Source organism: Talpa europaea (genome assembly GCF_964194135.1).
Source record: "Talpa europaea genome assembly, chromosome: 2".
In the NCBI taxonomy this organism is placed as follows: Eukaryota; Metazoa; Chordata; class Mammalia; order Eulipotyphla; family Talpidae; genus Talpa; species Talpa europaea.
Window position 1 is genome coordinate 12,113,735 of NC_140068.1, and position 25,584 is coordinate 12,139,318.

The following is a 25,584-nucleotide window of genomic DNA, read 5'->3' on the forward strand; positions in this document are numbered from 1 at the left end:
GCTGGGGCCGTGCAGGCGGCTGACGAAGGACCGTGAAGACATTCAGCTGTTGCTGGTCATCTGTGCTGCTTGTGACTTCCAGTCAAGAGAGAGGAAGAAAACCAGAGTGAAATGGCTTATACTTTCAGGTCTTAAAAATAGAAAGGAAAAGAAGCTGCCGGCAGAGCTGCAGCTCAGAACCGTCATATGACAGGGGAGGGTTGGGCCCCAAGGGCCTGGGGCTCCTGAGAACAGCCCCCAACCCCAGCTTCTGCCTTTTTTAGAAGCTGTGAAAGAAAATGGAAGTCTCAAGGTGGGGGATGTCTCAGAAGCTGGTGGATTCTTCCAATCAATTTCGTGTAAAAACAGCTCTCGTGTTCCCCGCCTAACTGCCTGGAAGTGGCCTCAGAGCAGGAGCCATCGGCTGGACCTGGGGTCAGGGGGAGCCGCCGAGGACAGGGCCTCCCGGGGGGCCGCTCTCACTCCCCCCCGGGATTTTCATCTTGCAAACACTCCTGTTTCGGTCGTGCCAGGCAGAGTCACACAACGAGCACGGGCTTGCTTGCTGGAGAGCAGCCGCCTGACCCGGCCGAGTGGGTGTTTCCCATGGGTGCAAAGACAAGATGTTGCCTCGGCTCTGAACGCCACGAGAAGCAGCCCACTCTTTTCGGCACCTACTTATGCCTAATCTCTGCCATTCGCTGGTTTGTAACCTGCGCTCTGCTTCTCTGTCTATGCCAAGGGGAGACGGTTCTCTTGCCTGTCTTCCCGCCCAGCGTGGTGGGACACGGAGGAAGCCTCTCTCTGTGGAGTGGCCGGCACCAAGGAAGATCTGCGTGACGCGCACTTCCACGCTCCCGCTGCTGCCTTCCTGCTCTGTCCTTCTCCCTCCCTTTGGTCCCCTCCTCTTTCTTTCTCCCACTCTCTCTTTCTGCCAAACCAAACTGGGTGCTAGATACATAGTTGGGGGGGGTTCGGAGGGGGGAGTGTAGCTGGGCTCTCAGTACCAGGAAGGCTTCCCAGAGGACGTGACAGTGGGGTTAGGACTGTGGGGTGGGGCCAGGCGTGGGCCTGAGCGACCAGGGTCTTTCAGGGGCAGTGAGCAAGTCCTGGCGTGAGGCTGGCCTGCTGGGCTGAGTGTCTACTTTCCCCATGGAGATTAGACCAAGGCTGGACCCCAGCCCCTGGACAAGCATCCCGAGGGAGGGCTGGCCACTGGGCAAGGAGAGTAAGGTGAGGCTGGACTAGAGGTGCATGACCATGAGCCTGGAAGTTTGCCAAGCCAAAAAGAGCATTCCAAGGAGAGAGGAAAGCATATGTGGGAGCACAGTGATGAGAATGTTCTGGAATGCTTGGGGATCAAGGAGAGATTCAGGCAGGTAAAAAATTAGTAAGATGACTGGCACCAATTTGGTGTCTGGGTGGATTCTCATATCTACTTCTGCATCCAACTGTTGCATTTCCACAACCTCCGGAACATGTCACTGGAGACTCATGAAAGGAGCCGGGTGACAGAAAGCAGATGACACCTTAGCACTATTATGAACACCACTCTTACCTTACAGACTCCCTGAAAGGGTCCTGGATTCCTCCAGGTTTCCTGGGACCACGCTTTGAGAACCGCTGCAGTTGCCTCAGCAGATCTGAGGTGAAGGGCAGCGTTCTGACTTTCCACAGCTCTCTGTTCAAATTGCACGCACAGCGCTTACCTTACAGACTTAGAACCATGTCTGCCTGGGGCTTAGTCAGAGGTCGTGCAGCTGTGGGCTCATGGGTGTGGGCCTGGTGAGGAACTGCAGGGGGAGAGAAGGGAGTCCTGGCATGATTCCCTCCTCAAACAAGTCCTCGGAGGCTAAAGAGGGAGCAGAGAGCCTTAGGAGGAGACTCGGGTCCAGTTGCACAACTGGAGGAGAAGTACGTTTCCAGGAGGAGGCAGTGCCAACGTCTATTGAAAATAAGTCCAAAGTGCCCGAGAGATTGCATGAGGTGGGGGATGTGCAGTTGCTCTTGGCGTTGGTGGCTAGACAGTCACTGGTGGTCTTGGAGGGGCGATTGGTGTTTCAGTGGCCAGAGTGGGACCATGATGGAGCAGGCGGTGGCAAGGGGGAGGACGAGAGGCCACTCTGTCCTCGAGGTTGACTGAGAAGTGCCTGTCACTGGCTGGAGCCGGTCACTGTTTGGGCTCCTGCATTGCAGGGAGAGGGTCTGCAAGAGAGTGGGGAGCCAAAAGGAAGGTATGAATGCTGCCAAGGGCCCCCATGGGAGCCGAGAAGGGGGATGAAGGACTGTGAGCTGAGAGGAGGATGGGGTGAACAGAGAGATGCTCATGGGGAATGGGTTGTAACAGCGAAAAATGGCAGACTATCTACATGCCCGTCATTTGGGCATTGGCTTTACGCCATCCATTCATTCACTCATCCGTTCAGCAGCTATGCATTTGTTGAGATTTAGCCATTCCAGGCACCGTTCTCAGTGCCTGGGGTATGGTGGGCAGCAGAAGAGATAAGCTGGCGTGGGAAGAGTTCCAAAATGCATTTTAGATGAGAAAAGCAAAGCCTACACTATGATGCAATTTCAATAAAAAGAACCCCCTGCAACCAATAGATGAGTGTATCTGTTCCGTAGGCAAGTTAGTGCCTAAAAGGAGCTTTGGAGGGTTGTAAGCCAAGAGGTAGCCAGGAAGCCAGTGGGGCTTGGGTGTGTGTGAAGAGACATATCTTTTTTTTTTTTTAAAGATTTATTTTTATTTATGCACACAAGAACTGGGGTACAGGCCAGAGGTGTGGAGGGTGAGAAGATTCACCAGAGACAGAGTGGGGAGCAGAACAGGCAGACTGACTGAAATACACTGCTGAAGGGAGCAGCGGGTGAGGCAGGAGAGGTCTGCTGCGCCATGCGGGTCACCTTCCTGGCCAGGGCTCGAACTCGTGCTGCAGTGCCTGCGGATAGCTTCATAGTGCTGTGCTTAACCCCTTGTGTCACCAGGGAGGCCCTGAGATATATCTTTTTATTCTTTGTGCTTCTGCAATATTTTGGTGTTTCACAGTAAATGCCACGATTATGGTATTATTATCTGAAAATGACTTGGGAGTAGAAAAGAGAGGGCCCTGTGTGTCCAGAGTATTCCTATTGATTTAACAACTCTCTTCTTTTTGGAAATACCTGTCAGGCTGCAGCCCTACCCCCAGCCCCTACACCCAGTGGTATAGGCCAGGCAGTTATGCCCGGGATGGGGAGCATCAGGGCCTTCTATTTCACAGGTTCAGTATAGAACAAATTCATTGCCAGGGAAAGCTGTGCCAGCGCACAGAGCTGACTGGGTGAGTGTGGCATTCCATCCACTGGGGATGGAATTCACGTGCCATGCTTGCCTGTTTAAACTGAGTGGGATGCCTGTGTTAGTTTGCTAGGGATGCTATAACAAAATGCCACAGGCGGGCCTCCCTGGTGGCGCAGGTGGTTGAGCGCAGCACTGTGAAGCTGTCCGCAGCCTCTACAGCGCCGGTTCGATCCCTGCCGGCCGCAGAGATGACCCCATGGCAGGGCAGACCTCTCCTGTCTTGACTGCTGCTCCCTCAGCAGTGTATTTTGTCAGTCAGCCTGTTCTACTCCCCACTCTGTCTCTGGTGAATCCTCTCACCCTCCCGCGCATCTGGCCTATACCCTGGTTCTTGTATAAATAAATAAATCTTTTTAAAAAAAAAAAACACAAAATGCCACAGGCTTGGTGCTTTTTATTGTTAAATATTATAATTATTACTATTATTATTATTTATCATCATTGCCTCATGGAGATGGTGGCTAAAAGCCAGAGATCATCGTATGGGCAGGGTTGATTTTTGCTGCGTTTGCTCCTTGGCTTGAAGATGCTGTCTTCTCTTACCACCCCCCACCCCCATCTCCCTTGGGCATCCCTCTGTGTCTGCCCAGATTTCCTCTTCCTATAAGGACACCAGTCATACTGATTAGGGTGCACTCTATAGACCCCACTTTAACTTGAGCACCTCTTTATAGTTCCTACCTCCAAGTACAGTCCTACTCTGAGACGCTGGGGTGAGGGCTTCAGCATTCCAGTTAAGGGGGACACAGTTCAGCCCTTAACAGATGTTCTGAGACTTTTCCTTGGCTTGGGTACAAATGTCCCCAGCTCTGGGTGGTCTGCTCAGCAGCCTTTGGTGCCTCTGGCCAGTGGTCCCCGCGGGAGCACATGTGTGGGGTGAAGCTCCTGGAGCGCTCACTAGTAAAGGCCGCGTGATTGCATCTGTGGCTCCTCAACCACACCGAGCAACTGAAAATCCCCAAGGGGACCAGGCCTCAGCATGATTTCCTGACAGAGGCTGGGGAGGGAGGGTGCATCATTTGCCCCCTCTGTGACCCCACGGCCTCGGGCCAGGCTGCCAGAAGACACCTGATGGATGCTTTTTCTCTGTAGCTCACACTCCTGGGGCTCTGCTCGGAGGCATCAGGGACGGCATCAGGGACGGAATCCTCGCCGGGACAATGGAGCGCTCGAACAAGATGGAGTTTTTCCACAAGCTGGGCTACAGCAGGGAGGACGTGGTCAGGGTGCTGGACAAGCTGGGTGAGGGCGCCCTGGTCAACGACATACTGCAGGAGCTGATCCAGATGGGCAGCCGCCACGGGCCTCGCGAGGCCAGCACCGTGCCCCTGCTTGTTCCCAGGGGCTCCTGTGGAACCCTGGACTCTGCCCAGCCCAGGCTGAGGATGGACCTGGAAGAGGAGTGTGGAAACCCGGCCAGTCTCCTGCGACCCATAGTGATCGACGGCAGCAACGTGGCAATGAGGTAGCTTGGCCTGTAGCCACAGGGCGGGAGGGGCCCGGGGAGCTGCCCCTCTTCTTGATGGCTTGGTCCAAGGAGCTTTGGGACCAATGAATGGGGCTCTGAATCCTCTTTCCACCTCTAGTAGCTGTGTGGCCTTAAGTAAGGCACTTAACCTCTCTGAGCTTCTCTTTCTGTAGCTGTAACGTTGGCACAAAACCTCCCTAGAAAGTGTCACAAGAGTCGGGGGGCACAGATGCCTTGAAAATGTCTGATGGGGTTTCAACAAGTGGTAGCTATTATTGTATTAACCCGGAGAGGCAGCTGTCTTCTGAGGAAGGCAGTGGGGAGTTGGGAGGAGCTCAGGGCTGGCCTTGGTAGATGTGACTTCATGCCTGTCCTTGACCAGCTGCCCGACCCTGGGAAAGCTGTAGCATCTCCAGTTTCCTCTTCGGTGACTCAGCCCAGTAAAAAGTAAATTTCTCAGGTCTTCCACTCCCTCAAGGTATGAGGATCAGGTGAGTAAATGTGCTTGCGCTGCACTGGCCACCTCCGCGGGAGCTGTGGGGTGCACTGGCCGGTGTTGGTGCTGTGGTTCCCCAGCCGGCGTGAGAAGTGTGCTGCCAACCCTGAGCGGCAGACACGAGGGTTAAATTTGTGTAATGGCATTTTGTGTTGTTTGGTGATGCGGGCATCATGCCCTGCCTTGTTGTTTTTCCTGGCGTGGTTAAGTTCCACTGGGAGAGACTCCCGGCAGCTTCACCCAGACACCGGCTGGGCGAAACGGAGGCTTCTTCTGACAAGCGGATTATGGTGCCACCTGGCTTCGCTACATCAGCGCAGAGGGCAGGGCCATAGGAAACAGGTCCCTCGCAGCTGTAAACACACGCCTTCCCTTTTCAGACGCTGAGCCCAGGACCTCACGAAAAGCTGTGCTATGTTAGTGCTTGACTGTGTCATCAGGGCATTCTTTGCTGTGGTTTTCCCTGGGGATTCGGGATCCTTTGGATTTGGCATTGCAGGAGAGACATTTGGAAGGGATCCACCCGCGACGGCCCAGTCTTGGGGACTGTCCCTACACAGCCTGTGGTGTGTATTGAGCATTCATTCACAGTTCAGCCAGCCCAGTCTCCCTGCCCTTGATTCTATCAACATGCCATGGAGCTGCTTTCCCTGGGGCGGAGAGGCTGGTCCCCGGGTATCTACCACATTCTTACATTGCACATGGCCCCTTGAAGGGTCTAAATTCGCCAATCTATGAAATTCCATTCAATTTAAGATCTCGGGGGGAGGTAGATTCTCAGGGTGCTGGAGAGACAGTCTGAGGGGTTGTGAGACGGGGCCTGGCCTCTGACTGAGCTGGACGAGTCACCTCTCCTGTTGCATCAATTGAAAGCAGGCTTTGAACATAAGAGAATGTGGCTCAAATTGAAGGCCTTTCTAGACTGAGATTGTAGGAGTTCTGCGACTCCAGGTCAGCAGAGCAGGATGGCTGTAGGGTAAGAAGGTGACAGCAAAGTATCACCAACCTCATTGGGGGACCAGATAGTTTTCAGAAACTGGTATGATTGGGTGGTGGTGGAGGGTTTTACTTTTGGTGAAAGTCTTCTGTGGTTTCTTGGAATTCAAACTTGAACCACATCCTCTATTTGCACATGGCCATGGTACATCCTGGGCAAATCCATTTAGTCCCACTGCTCTGTCTCCCAGAGTTGTGCTCCGCCTGTGGGTTACACACGGACACCGTCACTCAGGCTTATTATGAAGAATGTGTCAGAACAAAAACGCTTCCATACACTTGCTACTTAAAATCACCCCAACCAGCCACACACATGTCTACACACTCACACACATCCCCTCCCCCTGCCTCCTGAAACCTGCTGGTGAAGAAAAGGAGACAGATTGTACAACCACTACCGGTGTGGGAGAAAGCTGGGCTCTGAGGTTCAGCTCTGCTGTCTCCTACCATAAAGCTGCTGTGTCTCCCCAGCCAGGCTTTCAACAGGCCCGAGGGCCCTTAGGCTCTGCTAGCACCTCAGGGGTGAAGGCTGGATCCAGTATGGGGCTCACCCTTGAGCAGGAATGGATGGTTGAACCTAACCCGAGGTCTTAGTTGTTAACTGTTGACCTCAAAATGCTATTAATGTGGTTTCTGAAAATTCTTCGCTGTGATTTTATAGTATCACACATGTTGCTGGCCTCTGATTTTGAAGGTCATACTGCTTCGGTGCTGTCTGGTCCTGGAAGGGGTGAGCGACAGATTGGGGCACCTGTCCTCTCTGCCCTGCCGGGAGAGCATCTTCTGTGGCTGTTGCCATTGTGATTGTGGCCCTCACCCCCTCCCCCAGCCTGGGGCAGCTCATGCCAGTGAATACTGAGGGCAATAGCTTGACTTTGCAGCCACAGTTTTCTTCTCATTTTTAGGAAGTTGTGTTTCAGTGTGTCCGTTGCTTCTTATGGCTGCTGTTATGAAGCACCACACAAATTATTAGCTTAAAAGTGTTCTACTTCTGGAGGTCAGAAATCTGGCCTAGGTCTTTTTGGGCTAAAATCAAGGTGTTTGTAGGGCTGCGTTCCTTTCTGGAAGCTCCAGGGAATGATGTTTGTCCTTTCCAGCTTCTAGAGGCTGCCTGCCTCCCTTGGCTTTGGTGCCTTCCATCTTCAAAGCCAGCAATGATCTGCGGTGGTACAGTGTGAATGTGCGCATCCGTGTGTGTGTCTCCACAGAGAAAACCCATGGGGTCTGTGATCGACAAAATGTTAAGAACCACTGGGATGGGATGAGGAGTTCTAGATAGCGTGTGCTTTGTTGGAGGGAGGTATTGTCTGTCATGCAGGCTGGATGGGCTTGGCCAAGTCAGCCCTGGCTCCACCAGACCAGGCTCCACCCGATTCCAACTGTGCCATCCTATGTAGAAGCTTCCAAGGGCTTCTCTCCCCGTGAACAGATGAAACATTCAGAGCCTCAGGCTGTTTGTGAGGATGGGGCACGCTTTTCTGAAGGGGGGCATCGTGGATCACTGACTACGTGCTTTTTAAAAGAAATGAAAATGTATCGGTTCAGAGCCCATCAGAGTTGGCCTGTTTTATGAAACATAGTTTGTTCTCAAGTCATTTAAATAGACGCATACCACAAAACCAAAAAAACCCAACAACAAACCTTTCTATCTTCTCATTTTACCAACAAAAGAAATCCACTTGGCTCTGATAAGCAAGACTTCATGGATCATTTTCTAAGAGGTGGGCCAGTTTTAATGGGATCTGTAAATGCAGTGTGGAATGCTTATGACCGAGGCCTGGGAGGCCTGGCCTTCTCCTGCCCCACAGATTTGCTGAATCTTGATGTATTTCATATAGGAAGCCTGGTGGTTCAGAAGTAGGGGATGGAATGTGGGGCCTACAGACTGAAGTTCTGAGTTCTGACCTCCAGCTGGGGCTGTCCAGTAGAACTCTGTGATGATGGAAAGTTCTAGACCTATGCTGTCCACTACAGTGGCCACTCATCATGTGTTGCTACAAGCACTTAAAATGTGACTGTTGTGACCAAGGGACTGAATTTTCACATTTGCTTTTTTAAAAATTTATTTATTTATACATACAAGACCTGGGGTACAGGCCAGAGGTGCAGGGTGGGGGTATAAGAGGATTCACTAGAGACAGAGCGGAGAGCAGAACAGGCAGATCGACTGAAATACACTGCTGAAGGGAGCAGCGGGCGAGACAGGAGAGGTCTGCTGCACCCTGCGGTCAGCTCCTGGCTGGGAATGGAACTTGTGCTGCAGTGGCTGCGGATAGCCTCATAGTGCTGAGACTTAACCCCTGTGCCACCAGGGAGGCCCTGATGTTTACTTCTTACTCATTTCAATTCAGAGTTACTAGCCTCATATGCTGAGAACCTGTGTGGACTGGGAGGCTGTGGCTTTTCAGCTTGATGGCTAGGTGGCTTTGGCATGAGTCACTTGACTTTTTTGGGCCCTGTTTATACAATTAAGAGGTTGGACTAAATGATAACATTTTAGTTGTGTTTCATCTCTAACATTCTAGGGTGCAAGGTGATAATTCATACATGGCTCAAAAGAAATAAATACATTTTTCTTATCCTTTTTTATTGAGGTAATAATTGGTTTATAATAATCACTGGATTTCACTCAAAGGCATACGATTACACCTCCTTAGATGCATGTCACTACGCCCTCCACAGGGCACCCACTGCCCTCATCTTAGTCCACTGGACCCCCTTCCATCTGTTCCCCTTCTCCCCACTCCCTGTCTTGCAGTCTCAAGTCCACAGTCAGATATCTAGGGTTTGGTATTTTGGTATTGGTTGATTTTGTCTGACCCTTTGCTTTGTTTCACTATATTCCACACAAAAATAACATCACCCAGGGGCCTCCCCGGTGGCGCAGCGGTTGAGCGCTGGGTTGCGAAGCTGTGCGCAGCCTCTGCAGCGCCGGTTCGATTCCCGGCTGCTCCCCGGCCGCCAGAGGAGGGTCCCACATGGCGCGCAGACCTCTCCTGCCGCCCGCTGCTCCCCTCAGCAGTGTACTTCGGTCCTTCTGCCTGCTCTGCTCCCCGCTCTGGCTCTGGTGAATTCTCTCACCCTCCCGCGCTTCTGACTGTACCCAGTGCATGTATAAACAAAACAAACAAACAAATAAATAAATAAAAATAAAACATGCCTCTAAAAAATAAATAAATAAATAAAAATTAAAAAAATTTAAAAAAAAAAAAAATAACATCACCCAGTATTTGTCCTTGTCCTTCTGACTTATTTCACTTAGCATAATCCCTTCCAGGTCTATCCATGTTATTGCAAATGGCAAGAATTCATCTTTTTTTTTTTTTAAATACATTTTACTTTTAATGGACTTTCTCTTCTGCAAATGTTCAGAGTAAGAAACTTGCCCCAGGTCACAGAAGACTTCACAGAGAAGTAAGTGCCAGGCTCTGAGTTTGGTGCCCTTTCCAAATGCCTGCATCACTGCCAGCCCTGTGTACCCCCCTCGCCCCTGTTCAGTCTCAGCAAGGTTCAGTGGGTGGGACACGCTGACCCATCAGCCTTCATTCTGGGGCCACACCTGCCTGTGCTGACCATTCCCCCAGAGGATGAGCCTTGCACTTGGGTCTGCGCCACCCCTCCAGCCCCTCCCCTCTCGCTCCCTCACCAAGTTCTGGCTGCAAGATGGGTGCCCACAACCGCCTTCTGCTGCTGCCACCTGCTGGGAGCCCTCAGGGCGGCCCAGGTGTACTGAAAAGTGGCCTGATTGAGTAGCACAGACTGATTTCTGAGCATGATCCCCCATCTTCAAGGGGTGTGTGTGTGTACGAGAAAAGAGACGTGAGCTGAATCCCGTCACTATACACTTGACCTTCAGAAAAATGTTCAACCGGTTTTAAAAGGGGCGTGCCTTTCATGGAAAGCGTGTTAAAATCTGCCTCGTGGTGACTGGGAAGAACATGGATTCTCATGCGCCAGCTGTTGCCAGCACTGCTTTGCCTGGCAACCCCCCAGGTGCCCACTGTGTTGAACATTCAGTGGGAAACTGTAGGGAAGGTGTGATTTGAAGGACTGGCCTGGGGGAAAACCACCTGATAATTTCACATCCTCTTCCGGCCTCAGACAGGGGTGTATTTGAATGTGCCCTGGCTTTGGGGAGCACAGGGCTTTTTGTTTGGGTTGTTGTTGATGTTTTCAAACTCCAGCTGAATTTGGCATGTTCTGGAGTAAGGATTCGTCCACAGTGATATACTCGGGCTCGAAAAGGGAAGTTCCCATCGGGCTCTTCTCTGTGGTTGACACGTGTGTGTGTGTGTGTGTGTGTGTGGGGGGGGGGTGCTCCTGGACTGGATCAATCTGGCTACTGACTCTGAATTTGCTCTGACCAGTGTCAGCCTTGGGCTCTTGCCTAAATCTGCTTTCGTAAGCAGAGGCACCAGGTGCAGCCAGGCTCACCCTCCGGCTCTCCCAGACTTGGAGGGTGTAGGGGGGAGATCTCTTGGTGAGGATGATAAACTCCAAGACTCTGCAATTGAACCCCAAGTAAGAAGCACCGTCTAAACATCTCCTACCCCCAAAGACTCACCCTGTCTCCGCCTCTCTCCCTGACAACCACCATCCGGCTCCCCACTGCCTGCAAGCCGTCACCTGCCGCAGGGGCTTCTAGGACACAGTCAAGGACGGTCTGTGTTGAGTTAGGTTGTTAACTTCTGCAAAAAGACTACACCTAGCAGGCTGCCCTGGCCTCAGGTGCTCACCCACTTCCTCTTCCCACCCTGTCTTTATTCAAAACCTGCAGCTCGCTGGCTCCCGTTTCCTCTTCTCTGGGCCCCGGTGCCCTTCACAGCAGCCGCTCAAGGGCTCTGAGGCCTCCCCCAGACAGTGTGGCAGCAGCAGGGAGCCTGGGGCTCCAAAGGGGCTGACGCCCTTGGGTGCAGCGCCTGGGGAGGGCCGGGAGTACATGGAGTTGGGGAGCTCCAGGGACTTGGTTTCCAGGCCAGCTGTGAGGGCGGGGAGCTGGGGCGCTGCTCTGTTTAGTTTCCTCCAGGGCACATCGGAGCAGGTCGCTTCCTCCAGGGCTCATGGTGAGGACTAAATGAGGTGAATGTGCAGAGGGGCCTGGCACACCGGGCTCTCTGTGAACTTAAAAATGAGCTCCAGGAAGCGCGTCCTGGCTCTGGGCGCCCGGCACAGCCCAGGTGTCCGTCAATGAGTAGCCATAGGATGTGAGACCAAGGGCAGCTGGCGCGTCTGTGTCTCCCTCTCTGTGTCCGAGGCGGCTCCCAGGTGACCGTGGCTGCTTCATGCCTGACTGGGAGCTCAGCGGATCCCATGTGGGGAGGAGAGGACCTGCTGTGGGGTGACTGCTCGGGGCTTTCTGTGGCTAGAAACAGTGCATCCATGAGGGGGCCTTGAAGTTGGCCAGAAAAACAGGCAAGGGTTAAAACTGGGCAATCTTCACATCTCCAAGGAGACTTCGAGGAGAGGCTGGGGTGGGGCGTGTGGGAATCCTGCAAAACAATGGGCCTGAATGAAAATCTTCATTCTAGAGACCGGCTGGGGGGCTCTGGGGGCAGCCCTCACCTCCCTGTGTCTGGAGTCAAAGCCGGAAGAAAGGGCACTTCTTAGGGACAGAGGGAAGGTGTTGGCTACCCCAAGGTGCTGTGGGATGTGAGTGTGCGTGTGAATGTAGGTGTGCACCACCTTCCCCGGCCTTAGTGGTTCTGCCTGTCCTCTGTAGGCTGAGGGTCCGCCATCTTGGCGTCTACGCCCGAGAGGCCCGGGCCTGGTTTTTGTTGCTTGAAGCTGATGGTGCACCGTCCCTCAGCTCCTCTCCTCCTGAGCACCTGCACTGCCTTCTCCGCTCCGTGCTCCCAGTCAGGACCACCGCCCCCCCCCCGCCGCCCCCCCCCCCCAGGCCGGGGTGGACCAGCTCCCCTGCTGACCTTTGCCCCTCTTAGGGATTGGGCTCGGCTTCCCTCCCCCTCCCCCACTGCACACTCATCAAGGGTGTGGGGTGGAAAGTTGGCTTTTGCACAGTTAAAAGCAGAAGTGTTGTCAGAGAAAAGAGCACCCAGGAAACAAGTTTGAGAAGAACTGTGGTCGTGATATGTTTATTTGACTGAGGATAGACTTTGGTGCAGCTGAAGCAGGCTTGTGTGTTTGGGGGGTGGGTTGTGGGTGAGGGTGTCACCAGCTGTCCACTTTACAGCTTCCGTGTGCACAGAAAATAGACGTTTCTTCCACGACAGATGTCCTCTCTTCTCTGCCTTTCTAGGCAGTGGGGAGGAGCGGGCCCAAACCTGACGGGTTGTGACAGCTCGGTGTCTCGCGTCTGCCAAACGACTCGAGGCTTTGGTTCTGGCCCCTCACCTGGTACATCCCCCTCCTTCCCAAACAGCATCATGGGGCTTTGAGACCAGGGGCTGCCTGGGAGAGGGGTTCTGGGACCCTCTGTGGGCCCTGCTGACAGTGCGGGGGCTCCTGGAATGGAGAACATGGTGGAACTGTGCTGCTTGAAGTTCTGGCTCGCTCCAGAGGGCCTATTTATCCATTCCCAGACTTTGGACCATTCACCGGGCCTGGGCGGGGGGCGGGGAGGACTGTGGCCTCAGACTCAGCCATGGTGCTTTCCTCAGGCAGCCCTGCAGCCCTGTGAGAAGCGGGAGCATCTCAGAAACCTCAGGTTTTCCTCCTGCCTCTGCCCAGACCGTGCTCAAAAGAGCCTCCAGCCTCCTCCGACTGCCTGTCTATGCGTCCTCATCTCCCCTCCCCCAGGCTCAGCGGGTACAGCAGGTGTTGGGGGGCATGGGTGAGGACCCCATGAACGACCTCCTCCTCTTCATCCCCTTTCTTTTTCTACTTCCGCTGGGGTAGGAGGACAAGCTTCCAACTTCCTCTCCCTTGACCACATGCGGCCCCTTGGATATTTTCTCCTTATTATTTGCATAGGCCCCATGGCTCCTTCTCAATGAGTTATGGGCTGTTTTTGCTGAACTGGACGGAGCTCCAGATCGAGGTGGCAAGACTTGGTCCCTGCAACATTTCTGGAACTAAAGGAATATAGAAAGTTCTCTTATATTTCCACTTCCAGTACTGGTGATAAACATTTCCAAAGACTCCCTTTTTCTGTTTACACACCTGGGCCTTTTCTAATCCCCTCTGAGAAAACAACAGGAAGGACCGCCTACACCAGGAAACAGACTGTGCAAACCTGAGTGAGGTGCTGTCCTTTGGGGCCTCGGAGCAGGTGAGCGTCCTGGGGGTGTCTTCACTCTGAGCCTAGCCCTGCCTCCCCCACTTCTCATCACACAGCCTCCCCCACTTGCTCTAACCACACTGTTCTCTTTTTTTTCCGTCCCAGGAACACACCACGGCTTTTCTTCGTTGGGTCTTTCCTGCCAACTCTGCCCTCTGCCTGGGCAGCTTTTCCTCCAGTGACTCAAAGACCAGATCCTTCTCAGCCATTCATTTATTCAAATAGTTATTGAGCCCCTACCAATGATCAGACACCCTGCTTGGTGCTTAGAGCTCAATGTTGAGCATAAGGAACCCGTGATTTTTTGGGGGGTGTGGGGGGTGCAAGTGTAAATGTTAACTTTGAAAAGTGCCAGGAAGTATGGAGCTGTGAGGACTCATAATCTAATGGGGTTAAAGGAAATGGCCGGTGCAAAGGCCCTGTGGTGCGAGCTGAAGAAGGATCTGGACAAGATAAAGGGCTGAAGGGGTGCAGGTGGCTGGGGTGGACACTGTTGGTGGTGAGGGACCCAATCTCACAGCCAGGCTGTGTCCCATCCACGGCTGAGCCCAACTGAATTGGCCTTTTCACACTTGAAATCTGTTCTCCGTCTCCCTCACCTGCAAAGCCCCACTGATCTCCACTGAGAAGCACGAGGGATGTCTTCAGGCTTCATTGGCCGCTTCTTTCCATAGCTTCCATGATGGGGGCCGCTTCTGGCTTATTTCCCTCTCTTTTTAGAAGTCCCTTTTTCAAAAGTTGGTTTCAACAGACTTAACCCAACTCAGTGAAATTGCTATGGAAGTTTCTAAATGCTGACTCTGAATATTTTTTTAACTGAATTTTGTTGATTCACCATTTTTTTTTAATAAATGGAGACTTCACATCACTCACCACCCAAGTTCCAGGCATTGCACTATCACCTGTTCCCTCTCCCCCTCTGTTCACTACCAAAGTTTTCACAGTTTGAGAGTCACTTTTGTTGTGTTTGGCCAGCTCGTTTGCTTGTTTGCTGGTGAAACCATCCAGTAAATGTCTTTCACTCTCTGATTTGTTTGATTTAGCATTGTCGCCTCAAGTTCCATCATGATGCTGCAAAAGTCCAGATTTCATCTTTTGTTACACCTGAGTAGTATTCTGTGGAGTGTCTGCACCAGAACTTCTTTATGCAGTCACCTGTCCATGGGCATTTAGCTGGCTCCATGACTTGATTATTGTGAATAATGCTGCTGTGAGCGTAGGGGTGTATATATTATTTTGAATTGGTGTTTTCATGCCCTTTAGATAAATAACTGGGTATGGTATTGCTGGATATGTAGTATTTCCATTTTTAGTGTTGTTACTCCCTTCTTTTCTGATCAATCCTTGCTGTCTCTTTTGTAAGCATCTCTTTATCTGCCTATAACCAGCTGCTGAACTCCAGAGTTCTTCCAGGTCCATCATTTCTCTCCATCTAGTGGCTTCAATTACTACTTAAAAATGGGTGGCCCATGCATTCACATCATCCAGGTATCTGCTCTGAACCCTAGCTATTCTGAACATCCCCATTTAGAAGTCACCAAGCCTTCTCCAGCTCAGTATGTGTACATGAACAAACTCGTGATCTTTCCTTTTCTAATTCTTGTCCTCCTCCAGAACTCTCTGTCTCGGTGAAGGACACATCACCTAGTTGCACAGCCAGAGACCGGCCTGGAAGGACCTCTATGTCTAATCAATCTCCATGTCCTGAAGATTTCATCTTCTAAATACCTCTTGTGTTTACCTTGTCTGCTCTTTAGACACCACATAATCAGCCCCAGTCATTGTCCATTCTGACCTTGATGACAACTGCTGCCTCCCTGGTACCTTCCACTCACTCTGGTCCTATCCAATTTATTATTCCCTGTGTTGCCAGATTGAGCTCTTTCAAACATACATCAGCTCACATGTCACATTAAATCACATATGCCCCGATCTTATAATCTCTCTATTGGCATCTCATTCCTCTTAGGAGAAAGAAAAAATTCTCCATTAAGGCTCATAAGGCACTTGCTGGTCTTGAGCCTCCTCTCATACCACTCTCCTTCCTGCCCCCATGGATGTCTTGGGTGGTGTTTGTGGCGCACATTGGTTTCCTAGCTTGGACTTGGGAAGTCCAGTGACACATTTACAACCTTCTTGTGGGGTAAAAGTATTCTGCACCTGACTAGTCTCACCCCTGTTGTGCTGATCCTCATTAGCTTCAGTTAATGTGAGGACATCATCTCTTAATCCTGGGAAAGCACACCGCCTGGGGCCTGGGAGGCTCTACATGTTTCTCATAAGTTTGTGGTTCTGGTTACGGCACATAGTTTGTGCAAAGAATTTTCAAAATTCAGATTTGCCTGATTCTCTCTTGATTATGAGTCTGATTTAGGTTATTGTCAGGGGAGCTCATTATCCTAGGAAGGCTTCCTGTGTCTCCGCAGACTTCTTTGTTTTTCCTTTGTAGCCATGGAAATAAAGAAGCCTTCTCTTGCCGGGGAATCCAGCTGGCTGTGGACTGGTTCAGGGACAGAGGACACACCTACATCAAAGTTTTTGTCCCATCCTGGAGGAAAGAACCACCAAGATCTGACACTCCTATTAGAGGTAGGTTGGAGCAGATATGTTCAAGAGCTAGTACACCCCTTCAGTGATGAGGTGGTACACTTCACAAATCACAGTTGTTTATCTATTTAGTTATTTCTTTGATGATGTTTGTCTTTCTTACAAGAATAAAAGCTCCATGAAGCACTGACTAGGAAAGCTTGCTTCATAGCCCTTGCACCTAACACAGTGCCTGGCACATAATAGGTGCTCAACAAGTGGTTGTTAAGTGAAAAAATTATTCCATCTTTTAGTGTGAATGATTAAGTTCCAAAAATAATTGCATATCACGACTTTTAACACTCTGCAAGGAGACTGGATCTGCATCCCTCCCCGATAGAATGCAGACTCTGAAAAGGACATTCATTTGGTCCAGTGGCATTTATTTGATATGAATACCTCAGCCAATGTCTTCATTAAAAACACACACAAAAAGGAAAGCGAGACCCATGGAATTCTAAGAATGTTTTAAACTACAAACAACAGAACACTGTGGTTTAATAAACAGGATTTGGGTTGTTTTTTGTTTTTATTATAACAAGAAATCAGATGCCAAGCCATTGTTGGCATTGTTCCAGCCACATCAGGGAGGGCAAGCTGATCTCTTGATAATCCTGGAAGATTTCTTTGACTTTTTCTTGTTTTTTTTTCCCCCACTACACATTTTTGACTTTATTTTTAAATCTGTCAGTGTTTACTAATTGTTTCTTCTTTTTGTTTGTCTCTATTTTTACTTGTTTCTCTCTTTAAAATAAAATGTTATTCTTGTCTTCTTGATGATTTATATACTAATATAGACTTTTAAAACATTTTCTTAAGTTCCACAAATCATACTTTTCTGGAGTCTTCATAGCATGCGCTCTCTCTGACTGTCTTTCTGTCTGTTTCTCTTTCTTTCTCTCTGTCTCCTTAAAAAATCAGATCATATTTATGAATAAAAAACCAGATTGGTCAAGACCTAGCACATTCACTCTAGCACCCCCTGCAGGGAGCAGGCAGCCAGGCACCTCCGCAGGTCACATACACTAAGATGGTTTTTCTCTGAAAATCCACAGCCACATGAGAACCTCCTGCTTCTTAATTCTAACGTCACTTTCTATAGAGCCAGGAGTGAGAATAGAGTGGATGCAACTGCCCCAGGAGGAGCCCTTCACTTAGACATCCTGACTTCTACCCACCTCCCACCAACACACTTGTAAATAGATGCTCCATCTCTTTGGCAACCAGGCAAATGCACAATAAAACCACAAGAGGCCACTTCACACCTGCTGATTGACCAGAATTCAAAAGCCTGAAAATGCCAAGTGATGGCAAGGTTGTCTTCAATGCTTTGTTGGATGGTAACCAGATATAATCACTTTGTCATTATCTTGTAAGGTGTCCTTCCCTACAACTGCCAGACATGCCCGAGAGAAAGCCATACCATACCCGCATACAGACTTACATACAGATCCAACAGCAGTAGACAGTCTGTTTCTCTCTGTCTGTCTTTCTCTTTCTCTCTCTGTCACACACACATACACAAACATACTTAGTCTACTCACCAACTCTGTGAGCGAATTGAGGGAGGAGTTACTAACCTCTACCAGTGCAAAACCTCTGAAGGTTGGGCCTCCCTGGTGGCACAAGGGGTTAAGCACCACACTATGAAGCAATCCACAGCCTCTGCAGCATGAATTTGATGCCGGGGTGGCCAGGGAGAAACCCACATGACGCAGCAGACCTCTCCTGACTAGCCCGCTGCTCCCCTCAGCAGTGTATTTCAGTCAGTCTGCCTGTTCTGTTCCCCACTCTGTCTCTGGTGAATCCTCTCACCCCCCACATCTCTGGCCTGTACCTCAGCTCTTGTATGCATAGATAAATAAATCTTTAAAAAACAAAACAAAACAAAACCACCTCTGAAAGGTGCGGGGGAGGGAGGGGCTGGGGAGGAGGCAGATGGGTATGGGCACTGGTGGTTGGTGGAGGGTGAATAGAACATGTGCACATATGGAAGAATAAAATAATAACCCCCAAATTAAAATAATTATTAAAAAAACAAAAGACAAACACAAAGCCTCATGTTCAAAGGGCTGGAGCTGAGTCCAGAACCCAGGCTGTAGATTCTGTGCCCCAGACTCTCTCAGAGACATTCTCGTGTCCCTGCAGAGTCACCGGAAGGGACAGTGAAGCTGCCGTAATTGTCCTCCCTGTGGTCGTGTGCCACTGCGCACCCCATGGGAGACCAAGAGGCCTTCTGGAGGAAGACATTGTCGTTTAACTAGAGCGTCACTGTGAGGGTGTCCCAAGCAGATTCCTGCCTTGGGCGGTAGAGGGACCAGCAGCTGTCAGCTGAGGGCCCCTGCAGGAGCCTTGGGGGTGGATGTCAGGCTCCTAAGGAGCCCCCGGAGTCTAGTTAGATGACAGTGTCTTTCCTTCTTGACTGTCCTACTCGCTAGGACAGGACACAGCCAGGGCAGAAGCCCTGGCCTTGTCCACCTCAGGCTGTTGGTCAAATCTTCCCGAGACTCCGCTTCTCCCTGAGGCGCTGGGCTCTAGGTGGGGGCCGGGTGGAGGCTCCGGGCCAAGTGCTGTCAGGAGGTGCTTGGGGGTGGGGGGTCCTGGCAGACAGCACTTCATGCCGCCCGGCCGGTGCCCGCAGAGCAGCACGTGCTGGAGGAGCTGGAGCGGCAGGCCGTGCTGGTCTACACGCCGTCCCGCAAGGTGAGCGGCCGGCGGGTGGTCTGCTACGACGACCGCTACATCGTGAAGGTGGCCATCGCGCAGGACGGCGTCATCGTCTCCAACGACAACTACCGGGACCTGCAGAGCGAGAACCCCGAGTGGAAGTGGTTCATCGAGCAGCGGCTGCTCATGTTCTCCTTTGTCAATGACCGGTATGTGGCCCAGACACGGGCGAGGGGGGGGGGGACCCCCAGGGAGCCTCCCGGCCGGCAGGCCTGGCTGCAGCGGGGAGGAAGCAAAGGACACGCACTCCTGGAGACAGCCCCCCGGTCACTCTCCTCTCCCCGCGACCCGTTTCTCCCTGTCCCTCTGGGGTCCCCATCTTTCCCATCATGGTTGTCCGGCGCCGGCTGCCCCTGACCTTGCTGCTCCTGCGTGCTCGGCCCACTGGGCCGGCACCTGGCCGCCCGCAGGTGGGCCAAGCAGGGCCTGGGCAGCAGAGACTTCTTGTGTTTAAAGACTTGACTGTATTAAACAGGGGCAGCGCAACAGTCACCAGGGGGAAAATCTGAACTTTGTGGCACTTCCCGTCCTGATTTTATTTTTTTTTTTCTTTTAAGTTCTGGAATTACAGATGGGGGTGGGCAACATCCCCTTTCCCTGGGGGCTGGAAGAGCCTTCCCCGCCCAGAGAGGACTCGGTCTCAACACCGGACAATCTGGCTGGTTCTCTGTTCGCTGTGGGCTCCCTTGGGTCGGGTCCACCCTGGGCCCACCAGCAACGGCCGGGAGAGGATGCCGGGGCTGCAAGGCCGATCTGCTCCGCAGGGGCTGGGTGAGGGGGTCCTAGGGCGAGCTTGGGTGGGAGGAAGCCTTCAGTTACGCAGGGGCCAGGCTGGGGGCCCAGGTAGGCAGGCGGCATGGAGCTGGCCCTGTCGGGGAAAGCTGGAGACCCAGCGGGAAGAGACAAAGGCACACGAGCGCTCCCTTCAGCTCTGTTCTAGCCTCGGGCAGCTCGGGCCTTTCTGGGCTCTGACGGGCACTCAGCGCTGTGGCTTGAGACCAGCTGCTGCCCCTGGGAGGGCTGGGACTGTGTGTGTCTCCTCTGCCACGTGTCCCAAGGCACAGGCACCTCCGGGCACCCGTGGGGGACAAGAGAGTGAGTGTGGAGGGGCGCGGCCTGGGGCGGGAGGAGGGGTGAGAGAGGCTGTGGTGGCTGGGCCAGGCCATTTGCTTGTCACCAGCCAGCTCTGACCCGAAGCTTGCAGGGCTGTGGGGTGCGGTAGGAAGGACTGGGGGGGTTTTGGTAGCAACATGTGAGGTTTCAGACCTAGGCTGTCCCCTTTCCTGGCTGTGTGTTGTGGGGAAATCACGCTCCTTTGCTGAGCTGAACATCCTTCACCCTGAATTAGCTGTACTTGGAGGAATCACGCTAACTGAGATGGGTGTGAGGGCTGGAGAGAGTTGTAGCCTGTATTCTCAGGTCAATCCAGGACATGGTGCTGCCTGTTCCCGCCTGGCCTGCACTGAAGAAGTGGAGGCTCCCTCTGAAGCCCTAGGGCAGATGCTTACAGCAGCCTCCCTGGGCATCTCCACATGTACAAGGCCTGTGGCACCCTCTGTCTGGCTCAGACCCCAGAGGAATTTGGCCCATCTGCTAACTGTAGGTTCCAGACAATCCTCTCAAGTCTGATGGGTCATGGCTTCCTCTCACATGATAAAAGCTTGGGGCCTGGGCCTGTGTCTTAGGATGCACTGGGACCTTGCAAAGGGGCTGCCAGGCGGTGCTCTGCTTGTCAGAGGCAGAGCCTGCCCCACTGCCTGCTTGCCTGTGGGCTGGAATGCCCGCTCCCAACCTGGGGCATATCCACAGGACGCCTTGGCCCAGCTCACAGTGGCCATGGCCAGCAGAGAGCAGGAGGCAAAGCCTCTGGGAACTGATAAAAGCGCAGTGGGCAGCTCCCTGGACTCTTGGTCAAGGCCTGACTCTGAGAAGCCAACTGTGTCCTGGTAGCTGAGCTATACGCCTGCTGGGCTAGTCCAGATCTGGGCAGGCCGGCTGGACGGAGGTGGTCAGCAGGGTGGGTCTCTGTGTGACCCTGTCACTCTCAGGGGACAGCACCCCATAACATTGGACCCCATTAGAACCCACCACCCTGTGAGTGGGGCATTTGTAAGTGTCTCCTGGGAGCAAAAGTATTCAGATAAAAATAAGGCTCATGTTCAACAAGGGGTGCCTTCCTTCTCAGGAATGTGGCTTTCCCTTTGGCCTGTGGGCACCCAGGAGGCATTCCATCCTAACACCAGGGGCAGCCAGGGGCTGGGTGGTGTCGGAGAACAACTCACTGTGTCAGGCCACCCCAGACGCTGTGATGAGCCTAGAGCCCCCCAATTTGTAGAGGAGGGGTGGAGCCTGTGTGTGTGGGATCCACTTCATCACTGACTCCACCTGGTGTCTCAAACTCTGTGCAATATTTATCCCTCACCTCTCTACACCCGGTGCTTGGGGGCAACACACAGAAAAACGGGACTGAAGCCTCACAGATCTGTGTGTAGCCCCCAAAGCCTCTGACCTTGTGTTGAGACACCGGGAAGGCAGCTTACGTGGGCCCAGGGAACCCTGGAGCAATTGTGCTTCTCTACTGGGGCGAAAGTCGGGAGGTTTTTTGAATTCAAATTCCTGAACAATTGGAAGTCCTGATTTGCAGGCTTGGTGCGAAGCCCGGAGCCCGGGGTTTTTATTTATTTATTTATTTAATATAATTCTTACATCATTTTTCATTTTTGCACAATGTATGCATTTTCATTTTGGTTATATTCCCCATACAATTCCCACCTCCCCTTTTTTTGACCCTAATCCCTCTTCACCCCCCCCATAGTGTGTCTCTGGTTTATAGCTGCTTGTTGATTTTGATTTTTTCTTTATTATAATTAATCTTTTCCTTGGTCCCTTATTTAGGTTTTCTAAATTCCTGCTATGAGTGAGACCATCCGGTATTTTTCTTTTTCTTTCTGACTTGTTTCCTGAGCATGATCCCTTCCAGCGCCATCCATGTCACTGCAAACTGCATGAGTTTATCTTTTTTATTGCTGAGTAATATTCCATGGTATATATGTACCACATCTTCTTGATCCAGTCATCTATTTTTGGGCATTTGGGTTGTTTCCAAAGCTTAGCTATTGTAAACAGTGCTGCTATAAACATAGGGGTGCAGGTGCTCTTTGGAATTGATGTTTCTGTGTCCTTTGGGTAAATACCTAGGAGTGGAATTGCTGGATCCTATGGAAGCTCTATGTTTAGTAGGTCCAGAAATCTCCACACAGCTTTCCACAGTGGTTGGACCAGTTTGCACTCCCACCAACAGTGCAGAAGAGTTCCTTTTTCTCCACAACCTCGCCAACATTTATTGTTGCTAGTTTTTTTAATATGTGCCATTCTCACTGGTGTAAGATGGTATCTCATGGTAGTTTTGATTTGCATCCCTGATGACAAGTGATGTTGAACATTTTTTCATATGCCTGTTGGCCATTTGCATTTCCTCTTTGGAGAAGTTTCTTTTTAGCTCTTCTGCCCATTTTTGGACTGGAGGATCTGCTGTGTTTCGGGCACTGCTGGCCTGAACAGCACAGGGGAAGCACTTGGGGGAGGCCCATGGGCTGCCTGCCAGGCTCTGCTCTGGGCGCCGCATGGGTTTGTGAGAAGGGTTGCATAGCTTTCAAATGTGCTGACAACACCTTGGTGATAGGAGCCGAGGATGGGGATCCCAGGAGGAGCCTGTGCCTACTGCTACCCTTCCTTTTTGGGGTGACTCAGCTCTGCTCCCCATATAGGTGCCCTTGTTGGTCTTGACGTGGGAAGTCCTTGTGGGTCTTGACGTCGCCTCTCTCTGCCTGTTTTCCAGGTTCATGCCTCCTGATGACCCCCTGGGCCGCCGGGGACCCACCCTGAGCAACTTTCTGAGCAAGAAACCCAAGCCCCCTGAGCCGTCCTGGCAGCACTGCCCCTACGGTGGGTAGCCCCTGGCTGTGGTCCCTGCTCAGGGCCTTGTGTCTGGGCCTGGCAGTCACAATGCAAGTCACAGGCAGAAGCTCTGGGCTGGCAGTCAGCTACGTGGGTTCTGGCCCAGGCACTGGCCCTAACCAGCCGTGTGATCCTGGATAGGAAGCAACCTCTCTGGGCAGTGTCTCCCGGCAGAGTTCTAAGGATGAACTGATGGCCCGAACACCTGTTGCGTGGCAAGATGTGTGAGGGTCCACACGCAGTATAAAGCTGCCTGGGAAGCAGAGGGGCATCTTCCCAAGCAGAGGGGTTTGCTACCTGAGGCGCTTAGATCAGGTCACAACGGCACAACAGGGTTTTTGAGACGAGAAATCAACTTTATTGCAGATTGATTGGCAAGAGGTAGAAGATTCAAGTCTTCCCTCCCAATTAAGAAAGGGAATGAGGTTCTCTAGGTTTTGAGGACTAGGGTTAAGAACAAAGGAATTACATTTTATTGACTGTAAAGTGGTGTGCGAGCAAAGAATCATGCATCCGATTGAAGTTCATTGGCCAGATACAGGCCGTCACGCACAGGGAAGGACGGAGAGGCTTTTTTCACCTAACTGGGGATTTGAATTTCTGTTGGTGAGCCCCTGCCTCTGGGTAGGCCCCCTCCTCTGCATTTGTAGATTCCCAATTTCAAAGGGGCTGGAGGCTCAGCTCAGGGTTACTTGATAAGCATCTCTGTAAAAGCAAGTCTCAGAGAAAAGTTTAGGTAAGTTTTTTCTTCTTTTGTGTCCTTAGGATCTGAGACCTGTTTAGCCAATTAGCCTCTGTTATACCTGTGGGTACCCCCAACCTCCCTTTTCTCAGTCCCTACACCTGGCATCCTGGCACCTATGTCTGCATCCTGTGCACACACACACACACACACACACCCACACCCACTATGGGCTTGGGTCAGTGCTGTCTTTCTGTCACAAACAGTTCAGGATTCTATCCTAGAGCCCTCAGGGACGCCAACCGTCTAAACAGCTTTTTCACAACTTACTTCAGCAAGTCATTTAATATCCCCTGTTCTTGATATTTATGTGTCTAGAAGTGCCATGAAAGCTCAGGTGGTATTCTAAGTCAGTCACATCCAGCTGGGCCCATCTTACTCTTTCACTTCTCAGGAGTATCAGCTTTGGAGGATACACATTTGATAACCTGCTGAATAGTCTGTAAGGAGAGGGCAATAGGTCGTCCAGGGATGTGGACAAGAATGGAAATTGAGGCAGCCCTGGAGCCGCAACCTGTGCCATGAGCACCCACTCCCCACCTCCGATCTTGGCCTGAAGCAGAGGGTCCTTGGGGAAGGGAGCTGAAGGTCACTGGATCCAGAGATCTGGTCTCAGTTCCTGGTCAAAGGGAGCTCCCCGACTACACCCACCCTGTGCTGGGTGTGGGTAACACTGGGGTTACCATGTCAGCACCCCACACCACAGGAAGGGGGTGCAGCAGGAAGGGGGTGCTGCAGCCTAGTCCACCTTGCCCCAGGGCAGGGCTCCCCACTTCCTCCTGCTCCAATCCTGATAGGTCTGCGTAGGACCTGGGGGCCTCCCCCAGGACTCCCCAAGAAGCAAGGCAGCAAGCTCAGGACGGCCATTGGCCAGATGGCGCCCCAGCCTCCCGGAGGCCCGAGGTCTGAGCGCTCATCGCCTCTCCCCCTTGCTCCCTCCAGGCAAGAAGTGCACCTACGGCATCAAGTGCAAGTTCTACCACCCCGAGAGGCCGCGCCAGACGCAGCTGGCCGTGGCGGACGAGCTCCGCGCGCAGACGCGGGCCTGGCGGGGCGCGGGCGGCGAGCCGGGGCGGCCCAGGGCCGGGCGGGACCCCGCGGGGCGGGAGCCGGGGTGCTCCCCCGCCGCCGCCTGGCCCGGCCCGCGCGAGCCCGGCGCGCCCAGCCTGCCCCCGGCCCGGGGCGCGGCGGCCGTGGCGGCCCTGGAAGGTCGCTTCTCGCGGCTGCAGTTCCGCGACGACCCGGGGCTCCTCGCGGCGCCCCCCTCGGGTGCCGGCTGCCGCCTCGCGCCGGGGCCGCTCCGTCCCGACTGGGCGGCGCCCGCGGCCCCGCCGTCCCCGGCCTCCGGGTCGGGCCTGCAGGGCGGGTACCGCCCGGGGGACGCGCAGGACGACCTGCGCCCCCAGGCCCGGCAGCCCGACCATCCCTGGGCGCCCGCAGAGGGGCCAGGGGGGTTCCCGCCGCGCCCCGCCGCCTGGGCGGACTCCGGCTGGGCCCACCGAGCCTTAAGGGGCCCGTCGACCGTCGAGGCCCAGGAGGCCGGCGCGCAGGCACCGCCCCACGGCGCGCGCCGCAGCCTCTTCGCGCCCCACCAGGCCGACGGCGTCCTGACCCCGGGCCCTGCGTTCTGCTCTGCGAGGTCTCCAGGCTCGTCCTGCTGCGGAGATGCCAAAGGCCTGGCGCGCCCGTGGGAGAGCCCCAAGGAGTGAGTCCAGCCACCGCCGGTGAAGTCCCTGTCTTGCCTTACGACGTGGCCGGGCAGGCTGCCAGCCTGCGCCCGGATCTGCCCGCCTGGTGAGGCCCCTTTCCTCAAGAGGTGGCCAGGGGAGCCAGTTTCCTCCGCTGGGACAGCGCCCTTGGTGTCCCTCGCTGACCTCACTGAGGAGGCAGGGCCTGTGGCTGGAGGTCCACCTCGGGCAGGAGACTGGCTGCCTCTGGAGGAAGTGATTTCTCATGCTTGGGAGACAAGGCCCACCATGGCTCCAAGGGCGTGCCTGGAACTCTCCATGGCTTTTTTGGTCAAGCTGCAATTGGTCTTCCCACGCGGGTCACAGAT

The 25,584-nt window shown here is 53.0% G+C and overlaps 1 protein-coding gene across 1 annotated transcript; it reads left to right on the forward strand.

The window, feature by feature from the left end:
* Window positions 1-4,421: 4,421 nt before the first annotated feature.
* Window positions 4,422-25,237, forward strand: ZC3H12D (zinc finger CCCH-type containing 12D; the record flags this gene model as incomplete). Its single annotated transcript, XM_084257851.1, has 5 exons — window positions 4,422-4,784; window positions 15,966-16,105; window positions 18,744-18,978; window positions 22,668-22,774; window positions 24,471-25,237. The coding sequence occupies exons 1-5, from the start codon at window positions 4,480-4,482 to the stop codon at window positions 25,235-25,237; spliced, it is 1,554 nt and encodes a 517-aa protein (XP_084113977.1). The 5' UTR covers window positions 4,422-4,479.
* Window positions 25,238-25,584: the final 347 nt, after the last annotated feature.